Source organism: Oratosquilla oratoria, unplaced genomic scaffold, assembly GCF_046742065.1.
Source record: "Oratosquilla oratoria isolate Oo_2021 unplaced genomic scaffold, ASM4674206v1 SCAFFOLD85, whole genome shotgun sequence".
NCBI classification, from domain to species: domain Eukaryota; kingdom Metazoa; phylum Arthropoda; class Malacostraca; order Stomatopoda; family Squillidae; genus Oratosquilla; species Oratosquilla oratoria.
Window position 1 is genome coordinate 547,140 of NW_027467749.1, and position 22,917 is coordinate 570,056.

The 22,917-nt window shown below is 41.2% G+C and overlaps 1 protein-coding gene across 1 annotated transcript; it reads right to left on the reverse strand.

Moving 5' to 3' along the window:
• Positions 1-7,888: 7,888 nt before the first annotated feature.
• On the reverse strand, positions 7,889-10,377 carry LOC143024042 (uncharacterized). Its single transcript, XM_076182755.1, has 2 exons — positions 8,026-10,377; positions 7,889-7,987 (listed from the first exon to the last, which is right to left on the reverse strand). The coding sequence occupies exon 1, from the start codon at positions 10,341-10,343 to the stop codon at positions 9,825-9,827; it is 519 nt and encodes a 172-aa protein (XP_076038870.1). The 5' UTR covers positions 10,344-10,377; the 3' UTR covers positions 7,889-7,987; positions 8,026-9,824.
• Between the last annotated feature and the right edge of the window lie 12,540 nt (positions 10,378-22,917).

A 22,917-nucleotide genomic window follows, 5' to 3' on the forward strand; every position in this document is an offset into this window, starting at 1 on the left:
CTAGAGAAGGCATTCGAGCTTCCCAGTCCCGCTGCAATTTTGGACAGTCTGGCTGCCAGAGGAGTACAGGGGAAACTGTTACAGTGGATAGCGGACTACCTCTCCAATAGAACTGCCAGAGTCCGTCTACAGGGAGTGGAGTCCTGCTATCACCCCCTGGAAAATGGTACACCCCAGGGTGGAGTTCTTAGTCCCACCCTGTTTAACGTGCTGATGGCGGAATTAATAGCCACCCCTCTATCTACAGGATGCCGCCTCCTATCGTACGCAGACGATGTCGTGCTGGTGGTAGTAGGCAGAGGGACCAAGGCCAGGAGGACGCAAATGTGCCTCGACCGCATTTCCTCAAAATGCGAAGAGCTTGGCCTCAAGATCTCGCCACCAAAGACTAAAGCCATGTGTTTTGGCACTAGCGTGACGCCGAGGGACAGGCTCCTGCTGCAGGGACATGAGGTAGAGTGGGTCAGCACGCACATGTACCTTGGCGTCTGGCTTGACTCCAGGCTGTCCTTCCAGACTGAAGTGGCCTACGTCCGGGAAAGGGCCCTCAGCCGGATTAACATATTGAAGTCTTTGGCGACCAGAGAGGCAGGTGCCAACAGCTCTGTCCTCCGGACATTCTACGTCAGCGCAATTCGACCGGTGATAGACTATGCCAGCAGTGCTCTGGCTGGTCTATCCGAAACACGGTTGGCTGGCTTGAGGCAGTACAGAACCAGGCGCTGCGCGTAATACTGGGCGCGCCGCGCTGGACTCTGGTCGCCAATATGCAGCAAGAAGCGGGACTGTTGCCTATCAGTGCGAGGATCTCAGGACTGGTGGTAGCCTTCGCCATAAGAGTCATTCAGAGAGAAAATGACTCGTTCCTGCGGCGAAGGCTGCTCAGCGCCCTCCAGCAAGATCCGCTCTTCCCGCAGAAGAGGTGGTCAGCGAGGGTTGCACACCGCATAAGGGACCTTCACCTGCATGACCTTATCCTTCAGAAGAGGAGGGATGTGCCGGTGGAAGGTTATGTGCAGTCTCCCCCCTGGGAGAATCCACCGGCCAGAATCAGTGTGATGGCGTCACGACGCGGTACGCCGCTCCCGCGTCTGCGGGCGGATGCGGAGGACACAATGAGATCTGTCGCCCCGGAAAACTGCGTCGTCTATTTCACAGACGGCTCCGTGGATCCCGTACACAACGTAGCAGGTGCAGCGTTTGTCACGAAGGACGTGGAACAGGGAGTAAGGGTGCTGGGCACTCGCTGCTCGACGCAAGCAGAGGGTGTTGCAGTGGGTCTAGCATTGACCCATGCTCTCAACACCCACCAACATAATGTACTTGTGCACACAGATAGTCTAACTCTATTGCAATAAATATCTAGAGTTTATCACAATGACCATAAACACCTAATGACCTCGTTGTTATTTCAACTCAAGGCCCTTCGTCAGCAAGGGAGATCAGTCGTCCTCAACTGGGTGCCGGGACACATCGGCATCCAAGGGAATGAAGCGGCAGACAGGGTGGCCAGAAGAGCGGACACAGGGGACATGGAAGGAGGAACCGGTGTCCTCCCGAGCCGAACTGAGATCTTGGCCATTGCAACGAGAACGATGGCCAAGAGGGATCTGCAAACCCACAGGAACCTGGCAGCCCAAAGGCCGTCAGCACGCTGGAATCAAGTTGCCACAGCGTGTAAACGGCTGACCCCTGGAGTCCGTCTCTCCAGGATAGAGGAAGTCACCCTTCACCGCCTCCGTCTCAGATATCGATGTTTCTCGGAGGTGACGGGACAGCCGGAGGCCTGCATCCACTGTGGAGAAGCGGGGGCAAACGGGCTATATCATTATGTGGCCCTCTGCCCAGCGACCAGTTTTCTGCGTGCGGGCCCCAGGACCTCGGCCGGGGGATTCATCCGTCGACTGTCAAGGACACTTACCTCGTATCAGCTGGGACGCCTCCTTCAAGTGCCGCCACCCAGATGATACGGATGGGTTCTGTTTAACTGTAATCACTTGCTGATTTTGACTTATGATACATCACAAACTTAAGTCTTCTCTTTTTCACCTAGGTAACTGCGCAGGATGCCTTGAACCGACCGGATGAGACGCGACGGGTGCAAAGGATACCAACCACGTCGGCTGGGACGCCTCCTTCAAGTGCCAGCCCCCAGAGGATACGGATGGGTTCTTAACTGTACTCACTTGTGATATTGACTTATGACACACCACCACAATTTAAGCCAAAGGACTAATACCCTCTCCTTTTTCACCTAGGTAACTGCGCATGATGCCTTGGCCCGACCGAATGGGACGCGACGGGTGCAGGAAACTAACCACGTCGGCTGGACCGGATGGGACGCGACGGACACAGAGGACACTAACCCCGTCGGCTGGACCGTGGGGACCGACCAGGACCGTGCAGCGCTTCAACAATCGACATGATTCTAACTTGTTAAATACATGTACACATAACCTTAATGGGACCTTTCGCAGCGAGCAAATTGATACCAGACACCGCCAGATGTTGTAATTCTTGCCGGAAAATAAATACTTTTTTGGGCAAGTTTTATAAGCTTAGAGGTGTATCGTTGTACATTATTGTGTCTGAAATTTAAGTCAATTAATTTCATGATTGCAAACGGCATATAGCATTGTTTGAGCCTCTATAATCACAGATTATATTAGTAAAAACAGCCTATAATTGTATCAAGCCAAGCAATTTGTCATTTTCTACCGACTTCAATGGACGTATACTGATATATACTTTCATTTGAATGCACCAAGCAATAGGCAAATCCATGTAATGTATCGAAAATATAATTTTGCATCGAAGACTTAATTTTTTCGGTACGATAAACTTTGTCTTAAGTTATATATATTTTTTTAATCTGACGTGCAGTTTGCCACGGCAAACGTAAAATTAGTCATATTTGTTTGATAAATAGCTCCCAGCAGATCTAAGAGGCTATTCTTTACAAAAATGTCGTTAACTTCATACGTCCGCCACCACTGTTGTTATTTTTTATCTCACTGATTATCTTCATATACAGGACGTGATTGTGATATCCATTATTTTTCAACACTAAGATAAAATGCACAAACCGAAATCAATATCCTCTTATTTTTACTGCTCATAGTTACTTCAGTGAAAATAATTACTTATTAGTTTTACCTTATAATTAAATTAACAAAGCCTTATCACACACCAGTAAGTAAAAATTATAACTTTATGAGTCATGTTTTTAATTTTAAATACATTTATGCAGCAATTTATGGTGTATCTTTTTTTAAATATCGGTTTCCAAATTAGCTAAGTCACCCCTTTGCCTCGTGAAATCAGAGACAATTGAAAATTCTAGCGCTAATAGGAATCTACGAGCCTGACTGCGAAAGGTCTCATTGTAAAAGGCATACTAGTATGCCTTCTAGGAGTAGTGGGTAGAGACCCAGGCAAGATGTTTTTCTTGTAATCAATAAATGTAAAATGATTAAGCCTTCACCCGAGATGAGGCATTTCTCTCGCCTCTCGCTCTGTTGGCGTATGCCCTAATAACCCCCCTCTAGACTAGGCATAGCCCTTGCTGGTCTAAAAACTTGCTTGGTTGAGTGGTGGGGGAGGGAAAACCTTCCCGGTCTCCCGCTCCTATAGCGGAACCGGCATAGGCGTCGTAGGTCTCGGTAGCCGAGGAAAACCGTTAGAGCTGCAGTTAGGCAGTAGGGTACTAGCATTCACGATAACTTTCCCTTGACCTCCGTCTGATATTAACACTGCCATATACTACCCAGACCGTTATTCCTTTTTTCTTCCTTCTTTCTTTCTTTGTTAGTATTTAACACGAATTCCTACATGGATACTAATGGAAATAATATATCTTCCGACATAAACCTTAGTATATAAATCTTCACCATGGGGGAAAATTAGAATCAAAGACCCTTATAGCCCAAACAAGACTGAAGACCAAAGAAGACAAGAACTATGGGGAGCTATACGAAATGCTGGATTGCAAGCTTATAAGTTGTTCAAAACGGGAAATGGTTTCAACGTCATTACTTCAGACAAACAGCTGGAGAAATTCACATAAACCCAAGTTAAAACGAGTTCCAGAAACTCAACTTTAAAATCAGCGATCCCCCAGAACTGAATGCAAGCAGAACCTTGGTCATCACAAACGTTGATAAGTACATCGCCTCCTTCACAGATGAAGAAATCCAAGAAGACATCGAACAAGCTTATGAAGACACCTTGATCAAAGAAATAATAAGATTCCCCAGAAACACACACATTCTGAAGATCAAGGTGGAACACTCGAGAATGGTCTCCAGATTCGTCAATAATGGCATATTAATAATCAGTCAGTCATTCCCCACACGTGCACTTTCCAAAGAAATCTACAAACACATTCCACAATGTAACAAATGCTACAGCTACGAGCACACACGAACACAATGCACTCTTCCAGACAACTACACAATTTGTAAGAAATGTACATCTACACAACACAGAGGAACTCACTGCAACACCAAAACTTTCAAATGCATTGCATGCGAAGGAAACCACCCAACATACGTAGCAAGCTGCCCAATAAGGAAGGCTCTCTATAAACAACTCCTCAAAGACGCAAGAAACAAAACAAACAATACATATGCACAGGCAACACGCACCAACAACATGACATCACCAATCGCACAAAATAACACATTGAAAGCACCACCTATGGAGCAAGCAGTAACTATCAACACAGCCATAATTTACGCAAACATGAGCGAAGCAGTTTCTCCAGGCACCTTTCGGAGCACACTAGACAAAATTTACAAAGCAAACGGTCTCCCAACAGTCATCATTCTAGAGGAAATCACAAACACTCACACAATACAAAACATGCTCAACAACTTCAGTCTCCCTACAACAACAACTACAGAGGAAAACACAGAAACAAGCAACAGTGAACACCAAGAAGAAGAACCTCAAGCTTCTACCTCCTCATACACAAAACACACACCAAATAACTACAGACACTATTTCAGTGACAACTACACAGAATCTCAAGATCACTCAAACACAGAAAACACTCAGAATAACTCCCAAGAAGACCAAACTAACAAAAGAAACAAAAGAAATACACATTAACAACAAAAACAATCAAAAACTAATAAAAGATCATAAAAACACACATGATAGAACAAGTAACTAGAATACAAGATAATGTACTAAAATAGGCATTCCACAGAAGAAATGAACTGAGCAATATTACCTCAAGATATCTCCGGAAGTAATATTACTCAACTCCACAGGCAAACAAAACAAAGATTTGGAACTATAACACACACTCACTAAACACATACAATGAAGACAACGCTGGCATAGCAATTGCAATAAGAAAAAAAAAATAGAATACAAACTGTTGGACTCATTTCAGGAGGAAGTTCTAGCAATAGAACTACAAACTCAAAAAGGACCAATAACACTGGGTAACAGCCAAAAAATCGTCAGGGGTTTCTCAGCTGATTTAGACTAATTTTGGTGTTCTGAGTCCGAATATCACATTGGTTTTGCTCAATCAGGTCAACTTTTTGAGATACAGCCATAGGCCTACCTGACGAGCTATACATATGATAATTTGAAGGGTTTTGAGTTCAATCCTATTTTTCTTGAAGAATATAGCGAATTATTCATATATAAATGGTTGCTTCTGGTGTGTTTCTGTTTGAAATTGACTAATTGACTTATTTCTTTCTTTTCAGGGTATTGATATGGCTTCGGCGCGACGGTCATGCAGGAATAATCCTGACATTTTCTGCTACATTTGCGGAGAATACACGCTGTCAATGCACAGGAAGAGCATCACAAGCTTTGTGAAGCGCGCATACCAGGCTTACTTTCAAGTCAAGCTGGGTGACCAAGATAAGTCCTGGGCACCGCACACGGTGTGCATGACGTGCGTGGAATACCTCCGGCGGTGGACGAAGGGCACGAAAACTTCACTGAAGTTTGGGATTCCGATGGTTTGGAGGGAGCCGTCTGACCATGAATCGGATTGTTACTTCTGCGCCATCAATACTACTGGCATCAACCGGAAGAATCGGAGCAGCCTCCAGTACCCCGACCTTCCATCTGCCCGCCGCACAGTGGTCGGAAATCTCCATTTCGTGAGCAAAAGTCAATGTGACGTATTGCACCGATATTATTTTTTTTTAATCTATGCCATTGTGGATAGTAACCTAAGTGTGTGAAACTTGAATAAAATGTGTCATTAACAAATGAGAAAATAAACAAAATAATTAGGTTACAATTATAATAGCCACAGGTGTTTAGCATGTTAATGGTGAAAGCTGTAAACAATGTGATAGCTGCATTGGGTCCCAAATTTACCATTTTTACAGCCGTAGCTGAAATATGAAGAAGTATGTATTTATTGTATATTTTTATATGAGATGCATGAAATAATATGTTTGTACACATCGCTACATTTAATGTACTTAAAAATATGAAATTATGTATATTTACCTGTCATATGTAATTCAAATTAATTGCAGTCTTCTGCAGTTTGACTTAAAAATTGCATTTAAAAGGCTGTGAAGCCAGCTCCGAAGCTCTAAGTGCGTTTAAATTTCCCTCGCATCATGACCCAGCTGTCAGTGTTCCGTTTTCTTTAGCGGGTGTCATCAGCTGACTGAAGTGTAAATAAGCATCTGTGATTGAGCTTACTCTTTCGGTAAATATAAGTGTTGTACTTGATATTGTTGATTCAATTTGGTTCACATGATGTATGATAATATGCTGTATCTGTAGGCTATACGAATGTATTGTTATTGATAAGTATTTTGAGTTTATGTAAAGGCAAGTCAATCAGACTTGTATGGAATAATATTTTATAATTGTTTCCCCTAAAATGTACGAGAAAATGCTGCTTATAGTCACAGAAATCCTATATGCTAACGAGTACATTTTTATTTCAATTTTAAATAACTACTTGTATCTTTTTTACTGATTACAGGTATGAGCATGCATCATGCATTCAGTCAAGAGAGAAGACATAGTACTAGAGTACTTAAACAACATAGATACCACCACTCTGGAAAGTGCTATAAACAAAATAGTTGTTAATCACCAGCAGACACACGGACACAATAAAGTGATAAAAGAAAGCATGAAAAAATCGTTAATCGCTGACTTTAATAGAAGGTGGAAGAAAAGCTATCGAACAAGGCATACATTTCTAAATAACAATAAAAAGTGGCTGGCAACAGAAATTGTTCTGGTAAGCTTAGATGATGAAACCAACAATGAAAATGAGGCCGTTGATGATGCTGTTCATGATGTGAGAGATGTAGGTTCTTCGAGTGGTAATTTAGGAAGGCCTGTGAGTCCTTTTTCCGAGAGCAGTGAGAGTACGAAACGGAGAAAAACAAGACATAATGTGGTGCCGTCGATTGATTTATGATGTGTTTAACCAATAGCACCTCCAATGGGAGTTATCAGAGATACCCACATAATAACGATTTGGGAAATAAAAAAAATCAAGGTATACGCTGCCACCACCCAATCGTCTATATGGATATATCTGACCATAAAATGGAAACTGCTCCTTGTTATTCACGTCTGACTCCGTCCCCTTTCCTCAGGTCGTTCGGGGTTGGTCCTGGGTAGCGAAAAGGCCTATGCCCAAGTGGGGGTAGTAAAAGAATATAAGCCACCAATAATGTGGGGCCACCAATAATGTGGGGGTAGTAAAAGAAAATAAGCGAAGGTCTGCTATGTGTTAATTATTACACTGAAGCAAAAATATAGTAAGGAAATACAAAAGTATATTGTGGTTTTCTCCAACTAGACAATCTATTGATCCTTACAATATGAAAAATATATGGGTATGCGAGACATTTAATAACAGTTTTTTCTTTCTTATGGGCATCATAAGTAAGGTCACAGGCACGTGGAAAAACGTAGTTATTTACGCTCCAACCTTCCGGTCACTGTATAAGTCTACTTACAATATTGTGTCTACCTTCAAGCACTGTGTCTACCTTCAAGCACTGTGTCTACCTTCAACCCCGTATTCTTATTAGAGAACGATCACAGACGGAATTGTACTCTAAGGATTACACTCTCATAGCTAATGTATATACGCAAAGTGTTTGTGAAGTACACTCCCTTAAACCCCTTTTTCCATATCTGTTATCGGAATCATTTTTGGCATCAGATTCAAAACTTAATAATAATAATAACTATCTACCTACTATATCTGCACTATATCATTTAACTCACATATTGACATTTGTTTTCATTAATCTTACAGAACGTGTTCATACCTGTTATCGGAATCATTTTTGGCATCAGATTAAAATTTTAGCTGCGCACAAAGAGAACGAGACGGCTATGTGTTCGTATCTATGGGTAAACTACTAACCTCCCTGTTGTATTATTTCGTAAAACTTCATTTCGCTTCTCAACAGAGCCCCTAGCTGCTACAATCTCTCCCTAAACTATTTCTCTAGTGGAATCCTGAACTGAAAGTTGGGAATTTTTCCTATTACTCTTAAAATTAATGGCCTTAGCTTACGCCTCTGTCCGAACGTTTAGTGACGTCACGGGTGGGCGGAGCTACGGCGCCCCCGCTATGTTCGAGAACATTCTAATGTCGCGTCGAAACTCAGTTTAACAAAAATCAGCTGAAATATATTTGTAGCTATCTCCTATTGTATGTTCTTCTTCAATGATTATAGTAAGGCTCTTTGCCAACACATCTTGATAGGCAGACATAGAATAGAATAAATTCATGGTCTATTAAGGCTCTATTTTCTACTTTGCTTCTTGGTTGAGTAAAACCGTTACGACGTCCATAATACCCAGTCTCTCAAATCAACACTCAAATAAATAAATAGATAAATAAAACGAAATTCCAAAAATAATACCCCTTCAAAATTCCTGTCCTTACATGGCTCTACGCCCCCCCGTAAGAAAAATTCCGCAACATCACGTGAAGGATTCTATTTGGTGTGGTCCAAATCCCCCTGCAAAAGAAAAAAAAATCCATCCTGCAAAAGAGAGCGATTATCCTTTTGATAGCTTGACGAGGCACTCTCCCCTCAGCACACTCGTAGGTGTACGAATCTCAGGTGACCCGGGGGTACACCAATTTACTGTGGATGTCTCCGTGGACTTTTCCATCAGTCTTCGTATTGGCTGGATTCCCCAATTGACCTCTTACATACTACTTGACTGGACATGCATAGCCGCTACGACCGAGCTAAGCCACGACTCTCTCTTGTGGATTCGCCCCATGGGTGGCACACTACTTCCCCTTCTGTGGGCTCACCTCTGGGCAATCGGCGATTGTCCACCAGGTCCTGAAGTCCTACACCCCTGTCAAGCGGGCAATTGTGAATTGAGTTGGGTTCATGATCCCAACTCGAGCTAAAGAATTTCCCCATTTTCCAATACTACTCCGAATGAAAGTGCTCGCTAACCATCGTTTGTAGTCCCTCTCCTAGGCTAATATTGACTTCTTTATCCCCCCCCCCTAAGTTGACATTTAGTTCCTTCACCTGTCTGTTGCTGAAATTTCCTTTTACAACATATGAAATATATGCATCCTTAATCCTAGGACATCTCAACCTTACACATGTATAAAAGTATAGGTGGGTTACATTTAAGCTTTATGGTCCAATATATAGGAACATTGAGGCATCTTTGCATTAATTTGCACGAGCATTCGTTTTTCTTTGGACATATACTGGCACGATATGATCCCTACATTTCCTATTGCAGTTAACTACTGACATCTTAGCACCTTAAATCACTAGATATGGGACCAACTGGTCGGGTTGCTCCAGTTGATTTCTTCAGCATTCCTCGATGAGCCGTCTTGGTGCACGACGCATCCTTGGTGGTAGTATTTCCACTTCCGGGTCTGGGTGGAACTCTTTTTCAACAGGCTCCACCAACCACTCTTCGGAACCAAAGTAAGGTTTCACTTGAGCAGCAGCTCTCCTTGTCTCCTTTCCTGTGAAGGGATTTCTTAGTCCATATACACTATGTCCTGCTACCACCTCTACCACTGTATAGGGTCCTTCCCACTTGGGATTCAGCTTGCGGCAGGTACCCGGCATCGTAGTTTCTTTCCGGATCCATACTAAAGCTCCCACTTCCACTTTTTGCTCGCCTCTCCTGCGGTTAGCCACATTCTGGTACTCCGTTGTCATCTTGTGGTGGGTCTCTCGGATGACTCGATGAGCGATCTCTGCTTCATCTTCCGTTCCATCCACACCGGGGAGTCTGTGTCCGGCTAATCTGGGTGGATGTCTTCCGAAGAAGGCGAAGTAGGGAGTATGTCCAGTGGAGGTGTGTGTGGCTCCATTCATCTTCCTCTGACAGGCCTGCAGTAGACCCGGCCATTGGTTCGGGTGTCCCTGGCAGAGCGTTGCCAGGATGCTCTTCAATGTTCGATGCATCCGCTCCACCATTCCATTCGCTTGGGGATGGTATGGGGTAGTGTAGAGCAGGGTGATTTGCTGTTCTCCACACAACTTCTTGTAAGCCGTGTTGGTGAATTCTGCTCCATTATCTGTTATGATGCTCTCTGGGGTGCCGTAATCTGCGAAGAACTGGGTTAGGGAGTGTAGTATGTGTTGGTGGTGTTTTGTTCTCAATGGGAAAAACCTAACGAACCTACTGTAGTGATCGATTATGGTCAAAATATACCTATATCCCTGCGACCCGGATACCATATCCGTTAGGTCTATGCCTATTCTCTCCATTGCCTTTGTAGCAGGGGGAACCTCTTTGTATTGCTGTGACAACCCTTGTGTACCCTTGAACCTCTGACAAGTAATGCATTTCTTTACAAAATTACATACATCTACCTTTAAATTTGGCCAATAGAACAGCTCCTCCTGGGTTAGATTCCCATTCATGTCTATCTTCCATCCTCGCTCTCGTCTCTTCTTCCTCTCCCGAATTGGATTCCCATTCCGTTTTATTGTTCATTTTTACCTGACTGCCTTTAATTATGTGTAGTTCCATCAAAGCTATACACCTTAACACGTCACTTCCCCACACAATCACATCCGCTATTTCTATACTCTTAGTGACTGCCGAGGATCTATTCTGTCTCTGATGACTGTACTGCCAATCCACAGGGTACACAAGCTTTGTCTAAGTCGACACACAGATAAGTGAGCTTCAGGTTGGTTAATAGCGTAAATCCCACCGCTCGGCCACCAATAATGTGGTGCCGTCGATTGATTTAGGATGTGTTTAACCAAGAGCACCTCCAATGGGATTTCACAGAGATACCCACATAAGAACGATTTGGGAAATAAAAAAAATCAAGGTATACGCTGCCACCACCCAATCGTCTATATGGATATATCTGACCATAAATGGAAACTGCTCCTTGTTATTCACGTCTGACTCCGTCCCCTTTCCTCAGGTCGTTCGGGGTTGGTCCTGGGTAGCGAAAAGGCCTATGCCCAAGTGGGGGTAGTAAAAGAATATAAGCCACCAATAATGTGGGGCCACCAATAATGTGGGGGTAGTAAAAGAAAATAAGCGAAGGTCTGCTATGTGTTAATTATTACACTGAAGCAAAAATATAGTAAGGAAATACAAAAGTATATTGTGGTTTTCTCCAACTAGACAATCTATTGATCCTTACAATATGAAAAATATATGGGTATGCGAGACATTTAATAACAGTTTTTTCTTTCTTATGGGCATCATAAGTAAGGTCACAGGCACGTGGAAAAACGTAGTTATTTACGCTCCAACCTTCCGGTCACTGTATAAGTCTACTTACAATATTGTGTCTACCTTCAAGCACTGTGTCTACCTTCAAGCACTGTGTCTACCTTCAACCCCGTATTCTTATTAGAGAACGATCACAGACGGAATTGTACTCTAAGGATTACACTCTCATAGCTAATGTATATACGCAAAGTGTTTGTGAAGTACACTCCCTTAAACCCCTTTTTCCATATCTGTTATCGGAATCATTTTTGGCATCAGATTCAAAACTTAATAATAATAATAACTATCTACCTACTATATCTGCACTATATCATTTAACTCACATATTGACATTTGTTTTCATTAATCTTACAGAACGTGTTCATACCTGTTATCGGAATCATTTTTGGCATCAGATTAAAATTTTAGCTGCGCACAAAGAGAACGAGACGGCTATGTGTTCGTATCTATGGGTAAACTACTAACCTCCCTGTTGTATTATTTCGTAAAACTTCATTTCGCTTCTCAACAGAGCCCCTAGCTGCTACAATCTCTCCCTAAACTATTTCTCTAGTGGAATCCTGAACTGAAAGTTGGGAATTTTTCCTATTACTCTTAAAATTAATGGCCTTAGCTTACGCCTCTGTCCGAACGTTTAGTGACGTCACGGGTGGGCGGAGCTACGGCGCCCCCGCTATGTTCGAGAACATTCTAATGTCGCGTCGAAACTCAGTTTAACAAAAATCAGCTGAAATATATTTGTAGCTATCTCCTATTGTATGTTCTTCTTCAATGATTATAGTAAGGCTCTTTGCCAACACATCTTGATAGGCAGACATAGAATAGAATAAATTCATGGTCTATTAAGGCTCTATTTTCTACTTTGCTTCTTGGTTGAGTAAAACCGTTACGACGTCCATAATACCCAGTCTCTCAAATCAACACTCAAATAAATAAATAGATAAATAAAACGAAATTCCAAAAATAATACCCCTTCAAAATTCCTGTCCTTACAATATTAGAGACAATAATTCAAGTGAAGTATTGTGCTATGCTTCACAAATGAAATTAAGAAAAGAAGGAAAATGTGCAGCAGCCAACGTATGCGCACAGGTAACATCATCACCTGAAAAGGCAGTGGACATATTAGACAAATCTAATCAAACAAAAGAATCAGTGTTTTCTCCAGTTGAAGCTCTTAATGTTCTCGTGAGAACGGATATGAGTAAAGACAATTACTTGTTTTTGAGACAGGCACACAGAGATAAAGGATGTTTTATGTACCCTCCATATGAACAAGTACTTTGTGAAAAGAAAAGATGTTATCCGGACAGTATAAGTGTGACTGAATTTGAAGCAAAAGTTCCCCTACAAAGTGTAGTTGATCATACAGTGATGCGTCTCTTGAAAGTTCAAGGAAAGGCTATTAATATATATTTAGAAAAGGATAACATGCTGGGAACAAATGAGAAACTCCATTTAGATTTTGTAATAAAGTATGGAATAGATGGTAGTGGGGACCAGGCATTATTCTCCATGAAATTTGACCAGACAAAACACAGTGATGCCTGTGAAACAAGTATTGTGTCTTCCTTTATCTGTCCTGTAAGGCTATGTGTCAGAGGAAGTAACAAAGTTTTATGGCAAAATCCAGCACCTTCATCCCCTTACTATTGTCGACCAGTTAAGTTAAGTTTTTAGAAAGAGACAGCAGATCAGACTCGCCAGGATGTGTCAGAGTTAAAAGAAGCCATAGAAAATCTTGTGCCTACAGTATCTGACACGTGTGAAGTACATCACAAGTTACTACTAACTATGGTTGATGGAAAAGTTTGCCAGGCTCTGACCGAAACTCCATCTGCAGCATCTTGTTACATCTGCATCCCTAGAACAAACCCATCTGGAATGAATAACTTAAAGAAAATTGAGGAAAAGGATGTAAATGAAAATGCACTGTCATATGGGCTGTCTCCTTTACACCTCCTAATTAACACAATGGAATGTATTCTTCACATTGGGTATAGAATGAAACTGAAAACTTGGATGGTTAAAGGAAATGGAAATAAACAAATCTTCAACGCTGAAAAGACAAGAGTTTGTAAAGACCTGAAGAGAGATCTAGGGCTCAATGTAGACAGACCAGCTCAAGGATCAGGGACGACAAACAATGGTAACACAGCAAGAAGATTTTTGGATAATAGTGAAACAGTGTCAAAGGTAACCGGAGTTGATGTGCAACTTATACATCGCTTATCCATTTTACTTCGTACCCTTAACTCAGGATTTGATATAGACAGCTGTAAATATGATGAGTATGCTAAGGAGACAGCAAAACTGTACACACAGCTGTATAATTGGTACTACATGCCAGTGTCTTTACACAAAATGTTAATGCATGGAAAACAAATTATAGACACATTATGCATATCAGTTGGCCATGCTTCCGAAGAAGGACTTGAAGCCACTCATAAGTTACTGAGGAATGCCAGACAACATCATACATGCAAACACTCAAGAATCAGGTGTAACAGTGACCTAATACATTGGTTGTTTGTAATATCTGACCCAGTTTTGGCAGGACTCAGAAAAAAATCAACACACAAAAAAGAAAGCCTATCTGCAGAAGTTGTAGCTCTACTAATGTCACCTCAAGTGTAGCGTGTACGTGTGTGTCTGTGTGTGTGTGTCAGAGAGATAGATAGATAGAGAGAGAGAGAGAGAGAGTGTGTGTGTGTGTGTGTGTGTGAGAGAGAGAGAGAGAGAGAGAGAGTGTGTGTGTGTGTGTGTGTGTGTGAGAGAGAGAGAGTGTTAGTTTTGTCAATATTATATTACATAAGAATTATATAAAATTATGTAAACAGATAATTATTTTCTTATTATTTAAAGTTAATGAAAGAGGTCACCTAATGTGCACCATGTGTGTTTGTCTGTGTAAACTTAAGTAAATTTCCCTTGCAATAAGTACTGTTAAAACAATAGGTATCTTTTTTCTTATCTAGTTTTATTCAACCTTTTTACTTACTGGTTTTCTCTGCAGTTCTCCTATAGCGGAACGTATACTTATGCTTTTAAGAGGTTAATTCAATTAGGATTGCAAAATATAGACAAACAAATCTTCTCGGCTATGAGCGAGACCCGCCAGTCACCCTTTGGTGGGGAGATGATGCGTTCGCCTGTAACCTGAGCACTGCTATATACCCTTGTGGGTTAGCTTGTATGATTTATTTCATTTCTATTTTCGGCTATGAGGGAACTCTTATTTGTTGAAAGTGTAAGTGTAACAACCATAGACTTTTGCTCACTGAATTTGTGTATCCTACCACTGTGCGCCGTTCAGTGGCTCACTGCGAAGAACTTCCTGTACCAGCGTGCAGAGAGCTTCCTGACAGCGACGACGAGGCCACCACTGCATATGAGGGAGGAGATACAGAAGAGTATGAAACACAAGATGTATCCGCAGCCCTTTTCACAATGTGAGCTTAATGATCTGGTTCGGGATCTCAGCTTGTCGAAGACTTCCGCCGAGCTGTTGGCCTCCAGACTCAAAGAGAAAAATCTACTCGGCGAGGACGCGCGTATCACGTTCTTTCGTAGAAGGCATCAGGACTACATGGGCTACTTCTGCCAGGAGGAAGACCTCGTGTACTGCCGAGATGTCGCCGGTCTTCTCATTAAACTCGGCGCTCCTCAATATGATCCGAGAGATTGGCGACTCTTCATAGACAGTAGCAAGCGCTCTTTGAAGAGTGTGCTCATCCACAACGGGAACGAGTTCGCCTCAATTCCTCTTGCGCACTCCACAACTCTCAAAGAGAAATATGAAGCAGTCAAGTACGTGTTCGACAAAATCCAATATGAGCAGCACCAATGGCTCATCTGCGTCGACCTTAAGATGGTGAACTTTCTACTTGGTCAGCAGTCCGGGTACACAAAGTACCCATGCTTTATATGTAAGTGGGACAGTCGAGACAGAGCCCAGCACTATGTGAAGAAAGAGTGGCCGGCGCGAGAGCAGTTAGTACCTGGGGCGAGCAACATCATAAACGAACCTCTTGTTGACCGGGAAAAGATTTTGTTCCCACCGCTTCACATCAAGCTTGGGTTAATGAAACAGTTCACGCGCGCTCTGGACAAGGATGGGAGGTGCTTCAACTACCTGTGGCGAGCCTTCCCTGGAGTGACCATTGAGAAGCTGAAGGCCGGCATTTTCGATGGCCCACAGATACGGCAGCTCATCAAGGACACAGAGTTCGAAAACTCCATGAACACGCTAGAGTGCGCCGCCTGGAGGTCGTTTGTGCAGGTGGTGAACAACTTCCTGGGGAACAAGAAGGCAGCAAACCACGCTACACTCATCAACAGCATGATAAAGAACTTCCAAAACCTCGGGTGTTTGATGAGTATAAAGATGCATTTCCTGTTCTCACACATGGAGAAGTTTCCTGAAAACCTTGGTGCGGTCAGCGACGAGCAGGGAGAAAGGTTCCATCAGGACATGCGTCAAATGGAGGAGAGGTACCAGGGGAGGTGGGACGCAGTCATGCTCGCGGACTACTGCTGGTCGCTGAAGAGAGACAACCCAGCAGCTGCTCACACACGGAATTCGAGGAAACGGCGATTTACGCCGTGAACTCCGAACTTTTGTGTCACGTAACGCTCATGTACATGTATTAAGCTTATCAAATGTAATCGAGTATATAAAAAATGAATGAATTTGGATACGTTGACTTTTATTTCCCCAGGAAAACGGAAAAACCGAATTTTTATGATCCGCAGAAATTGGGTTTTTGGACGAAAAATCGTTTTTTTTCTTAAATGTCTGTAGCGAACAATCCTGACCTGATTGAGAAAAACCAAGGGCATTTTCGGACTCAGAGCATCACAATTAGTCTAATTCCGCTGGAAAACCCTGGACGATTAAAAAAAAAAAACAATTTGTTACCCAGTGTAATCATTGCCACCACATTTCCCGACACAAGACATTCTCAGTCTTATGCAAAAACAAATTCCAGTCTACCTAATAGATTTAAACGCACATCACATCTCATTAGGACACAGTTACAATTACACTCTAGGCATAACTATTTACAAATATATCCAACAAAACCACATGACTTACCTAGGCCCCGATTTCCACACATACATTTCACAACAACGTGTAGGAAAACCAGACATCATACTCGCAAACAGACATCACCACCTAATACACAGTATAAGACAAGGCGACCTAACGTCCTCAGATCATTTACCAATAGAAATTAAACTCTCCACTAAACCTATTCTCATACCAACAACACCGAAACACAATTTCTAAAAAGCAAACTGGAAAGACTTCAAAAACACATTAGAAAACACCATCAATACGCATAACATACATAGACAAACCCACACATTACCCTACACAACAAAAGACAGAGAATACATAGACGAATAATTTAACATTCTACAATTGGATACAGACAGCCATCCACCTACATATACCAATCTCCACTTACCATAAACTTCCTTCATCCAAAACAACATAAAATCAAACTACTACAATGTTAATATCAAACAATATTAACAAACACAAGAAATGGAATTTGGAACCCAAACACCAAAACACAAATCAGGCAAATCCAACAAGACCTCATAAAAGAAAGCGAAAAAAACAAAAACAAAAACGAAACTTAGAACAATCTAATGAACAGAATAAACATAAACACCAAAAACCAAAAACATTTCTGGAATGACATAAAAAGACTAACAGGTACCAAAACAATTAACATACCATACATAATAGAAAACAACACAAAATACCACAATGACAAAGAAAAAGAAACAGCTTTCCGCAAACACTGGGAGAACACATTCAAAATCACTCCGTAAGAAAAAATACAATTTGATCAAACACACGAACAAATAATATTAGCTCACTTAAAACAACATTCACAAGAACTCACCCCACATGACATAGTAGATCTAAACAGACTAGACCCAGAAAACACAATAACACAGCCAATAATAACACAAGACATCAAAACCATAATAAAAAACATGAAAAATAAAACACCAGGACAATCAGGAATAAACAAAATAATTTTAAAACATGTACCAGACAGCATGTTAGATTACTTAACAACAACATTAAATGAAACATTAAGCCTAGGATACTTCCCAAACATATTTAAACACTCCACACTCATATTCATTTCAAAGCAGAACAAACAGACAACAAACGTAGGGAACTACAGACCAATTTCTCTTCTAGAAGTACCAGCCAAAATATTCGAAAGAATTATTACAGACAGATTATACACTCACTTAGTAAACAACAACCAAATCAACCCAAACCAACACGGATTCACTCCAGGAAGAGGCACTTGCAACACTTTATGAATATATCGCCAACAGCCAAAAACAAAAACAAGGATGCAATATAGTTTCAAGAGACATTTCAAAAGCATTTGATAAAGTATGGCCATAGGTCTCAAATATAAAATACAACAGATAAACTTACCAGACCCCATAAACAAACTTATATGCAACTACTTAGACAACAGAACATCAAAACATAAAAATAAATACATATATAGGACCAACATTCAAATTACACAGTGGAGTACCACAAGGAAGCATCATATCACCGACATTATTCAACCTTTACACAGGAGACATACAAAGACCCTCACCACACTGCTTCCAAATACAATACGCAGACCTTACACAAATTATCACCTACCCCAAACACAAAAGTAGAAATATGTTAGCCAAAAAGACAGAAACAGAAATACAAATAATACACACACACGAAAAGAAATGGAAAATAGCCACAAATAAAACAAAATTCCAAGTACTTTCAATTTCCACACGCAAACCAACACCAATCACAATAGAAGGAAATAACATACCATTCAAAAAACAAATAATCACACTAGGAGCACGCATAGGAACACAAGGCATAAGACCACACATAAACACACGTATAAAGATAGCTAACAACACAAATAAAAAACTAGAAAGATTTAAAAAACTAAACACAAAAATCCAATTAAAACTATATAAGACACTAATAAGACCACAATTAGAATACCCTCCAATACTCAATACCACACTAAACAACACCACATACAAAAAATTACAAGCTACACAAAACAAGATCATAAGAAAAACACACAAACACACACCTCCATACAACACTACAATGGAACAACTACACAAACAAGATAAAATAGAACCTCTTAACACAAGATGTCACAGACTAGGAAAGAAAAAATGGAACAGCCTTACAACCGCCAATCAAGACCTTATAACCCATTGTAACAAATTAGACACAGACAACATTCCTGACCACCACTGGTGGCCAAGAATTTCCCCTAAAATAAACACCAATCCACCCACACCATATTACAGCTATTTCCAATCTACACACACATCCAATAAATAACATCATCTTCAACCTAAAACTTAAATAATTAAATTGTGAATGTTAATGTCAATATTTATTTAGTGAGGAAGCGTGATAACAACACGTGTCATCACGGGGTACTCAACAGTGAAATAGGCAAAATATATATATATATATATATATATATATATATATATATATATATATATATATTTTTTTTTTTTTTTTTTTTTTTTATACGTGATTTATGCACCTTGAATATGAAACTATTGCGGTAGAATTTTGTTTTACCAAAGCAGACATGTACAACGGTTTAAAGGGCATAAGGGCGTATTCATTTAAAAATGGCGCACGGGGATTTAACTCTTGCGCAGTAGTAATCAACGTTTCATTCTTTCTTGCTTTTACGTGCTGTTTCCTTCAAGTCAAGTGCCGTTTACTGGTCTATGATGAGTTGGTTATTGGCTTATTTATGAAGCATACATCAGTTACCCTAATTGTGTGAACGTGTGAAGTGCTTTACCTTTTCTCTCGCACCATATTCGTTCATATTCTCTCGCGCAAAGTTTTTACGAAGAAATTGTGTCAAAATGGATAGATCAAAGAGCAAAAAACTTACTGCAAAGCAAAAAATTAAGAAAATGATTGAGGTACGTAGAAAAAAGAAATTAGAAAAAATGGACATTGGGAGGCAACATGAACGGGAGGAGACCTCACTGCCGTCAACATCTGGTGAATTGGTAAAACGTGACTACTTTTTCAACACTTTCTCGTAGTAAATTTAAACTTGAAAACATTCCTGTTGCTGATGTGCAACAGGGGAATGACAGAAATTATGTCAGCATTGACAAAGACAACCTAATGCAGCGGGTTCAAGAAATTGCTCGCTGTAAGTGTGGGAGGAAGATGCTTGTGAAAGAAGATAAGCAGATAGGGATGACAAGCTATTTTGAGGCGAAGTGTAATGATTCTGTAAAAACATTCAAAATGTGTACCTCGGAGGGCATTGTGCCAAAAGCTTCTCCAGGTAAAACCAAGCGAAGCCGCTATGATGTGCACATAAAACTAGTGCAATCAAGTTTGCAGGCATCATGTGGATACGCTGGGATACTTGAATTAGGTACGTGTTTAAATATGTCAGTCTTATCCAATGTCTTATTATTTAATTGCAAAGGAAATCGAAGAGCGTACCATTATTCAACTGGAAAGGGTAATGGAAAAAACACGCGAAGCACTGCATGCAAGATTAGAAGGGGAGGGAGATAAGAATGAAGTGAAAAGTATTCGTGTGTCTTGTGATGGGAGCTGGTCAAAGAGAGGATTTACTTCACTTTATGGATTTGTATCAGTTATTGAGATGAAGACTGGCTGGGTTGGATTTTGAAGTTTTGTGTAAGTGGTGCAAAATTTGTGAAATGCATGGTGAGAAGGAGGCCCCTAATCATGAGTGCTCAAAAAACTTTGATGGTACTTCTGCTATGGAAATGGAGGGGTGGAGGAGGTTGTGGAATCGTTCTGAGGAAAAGTGCAAGTTCAGATATGAAGAAGTAGTGTCGGATGGTGACTCAAAAGGAATAAGTGCCGTGCAAAAATTAGGGAAGTATGATGTGAAAAAGATTGAGTGCGAAAACCACGTTTCTAAACGTATTGGAAAGGCTCTCCTAGATGCAAAGAATGTTGGTAAACTAGGGGGTAAGAAGGAGGGCTCCCTAACAAAAGACAAAGTTATAAGGCTTGCACACTATTTTGGTAAAAGCATAAAGGAAGGAACAACAGTGGAGGGCATGAAAAGAAGTATTTATGCAACACTCAGACACTGTCAGAGCACTGATAAGAGGCTGCAATACAATACGTGCCCAGATGGAAGAGATTCCTGGTGTTTTTATAAGAGAGCCGTCGCAAGGAACCAGAAAATCCCACCTCACAAAAAGAATATGAAAACTTACCTGAAAGAGGATGTAGTTGCGAAGATTCTACCCATTTACCAGAGAACTGCAACATCAGAACTATTAGAGAAGTGCAAGGGGGACACTAAAAACTCAAATGAATCTCTCCACAGTATTATATGGAATGAACTTCCAAAAACTAAATTCTTCTCCTTACATAGAATGATGTATGGTGTCTACAGGAGTGTCATCAAATTTAACCATGGGGCCACTGCACTTGCGACTGCAATGGAAGACTCTTCCTTGAAAGCTCGTCAACAGATAGACAGGAAGAGACTAAGAAGTTCAATAAGATCATCAGAGAAGAAGGAAGTGGAAAAGGAGAGGAAAATTAGAAAAATACAAGAGGAAGAAGAAAAGAAAGAAGCTGAAGGTGAAACATATGGCGCAGGATTAGCACCTGTGTAACCAGGTGTACGTGCACAAGGCACCTGTTTGGTAAGTAATTATAAATGTTTTAAAAGTTGATCTTTGCTAATTCTATTCACTATGTGTTATACAATCATGTGTGTGAAAATAATACAAATTGTACGATAATTACCCAAGATACATGATATTGAAACTTTTAAATCCCTTTTTCTCAAAATGAGAAAAATACGCTTTTAAAAATTCACAAAAAAAAAAAAGAGAAACATTTAGAGCTTCTTGAAAATTCTCATAGTTATACAATTTGGGTGTGTGTACATCGTGTAGTTTTGCTTTTTTTTATAAAGTGCAAAGTTAAGCCTCGGGAGCGTTTAATTGACGAAAAATACGGACGTCATAAAAAAAATATATATACACATTTGTAACAGTAATTTCTTGCGACGTTAGACAATTTTAACAAAACTAAAACTACAGGGTGTTTATATGTTATTTAAGTATTACCATGCAAAAGCTGGGGTCTCTGGGACAAATATTATGATTTTCATTTACTTATGAAGTCTTAACATCGGTATGACGTCATAACACAAGTTTTTATTTTGGCAAAACATCAGCGTCTAGATTTTAAACAAAACCTGAAAGTTTTAACAAAAAATATTGAGAACTTTTTTTTTTACATAAATATTTTTACTTTACTGTGGAGCCTCCCCTTAAGGTTGCTACAGTGGAACATAAACGGGTTCCGCAGCAAAATCGCATATCTCCTTGCGCTTGCGCAAGAGCATGATTATGATATCATACTTCTCCAGGAGACATTGGTGAGCGATGAGGTGCGATTTCCGGGATATCACGTCTTCTCCCTCCCTCGCTTACCCACTACTAGGGGGTCCATGATCTTAGTCAAATCATTAATCCCCTGTTAGATCATGGATCCTGTATCATGTGGGGATGGTGTAGAGGTTCTTGCGGTTCGCCTCCATCGAGTCCACGAAACATACACCGTCTATAACATGTACAGGGCCCTGAGAGCGGAACTGGACCTTGGAGAAGTGTGTGCTCTTGCTGCGGACAGGCTCCTCATCATAGGAGGGGACTTCAACGCCCATCATAATATCTTGATGTCGCCCCAAGGGCCCAATGTCGCTGGGCGCCACTTAAATTATGTATTAGAAGTAATGCCCTGACATTGCGTTGTTGAATGATGGAAATCCGACGCACGTGCAAGGTGGACGACTTGATCTGACCTTGGCGACGGCCACTCTCCTCCCTAGGGTAACCTGGGAGGTGCATCCTATTGTCACTAGCGATCACTTCGGTGTCTCTGTGCACATACGAGATGCACCACCCATACCAGCTGTATTACCTGTTCCCAGGTGGAAGACAGCTTTGGCAAACTGGCCAGTTTTTGAGAGGTCTGTTGAAGAATGGGCAGCGTCCTACGTTCCACCACAGGACGTGGAAAAGTTAGAAGCTGACTTTTCTGCAGCCATTCAGGTGGTTGCCAACAGAGCC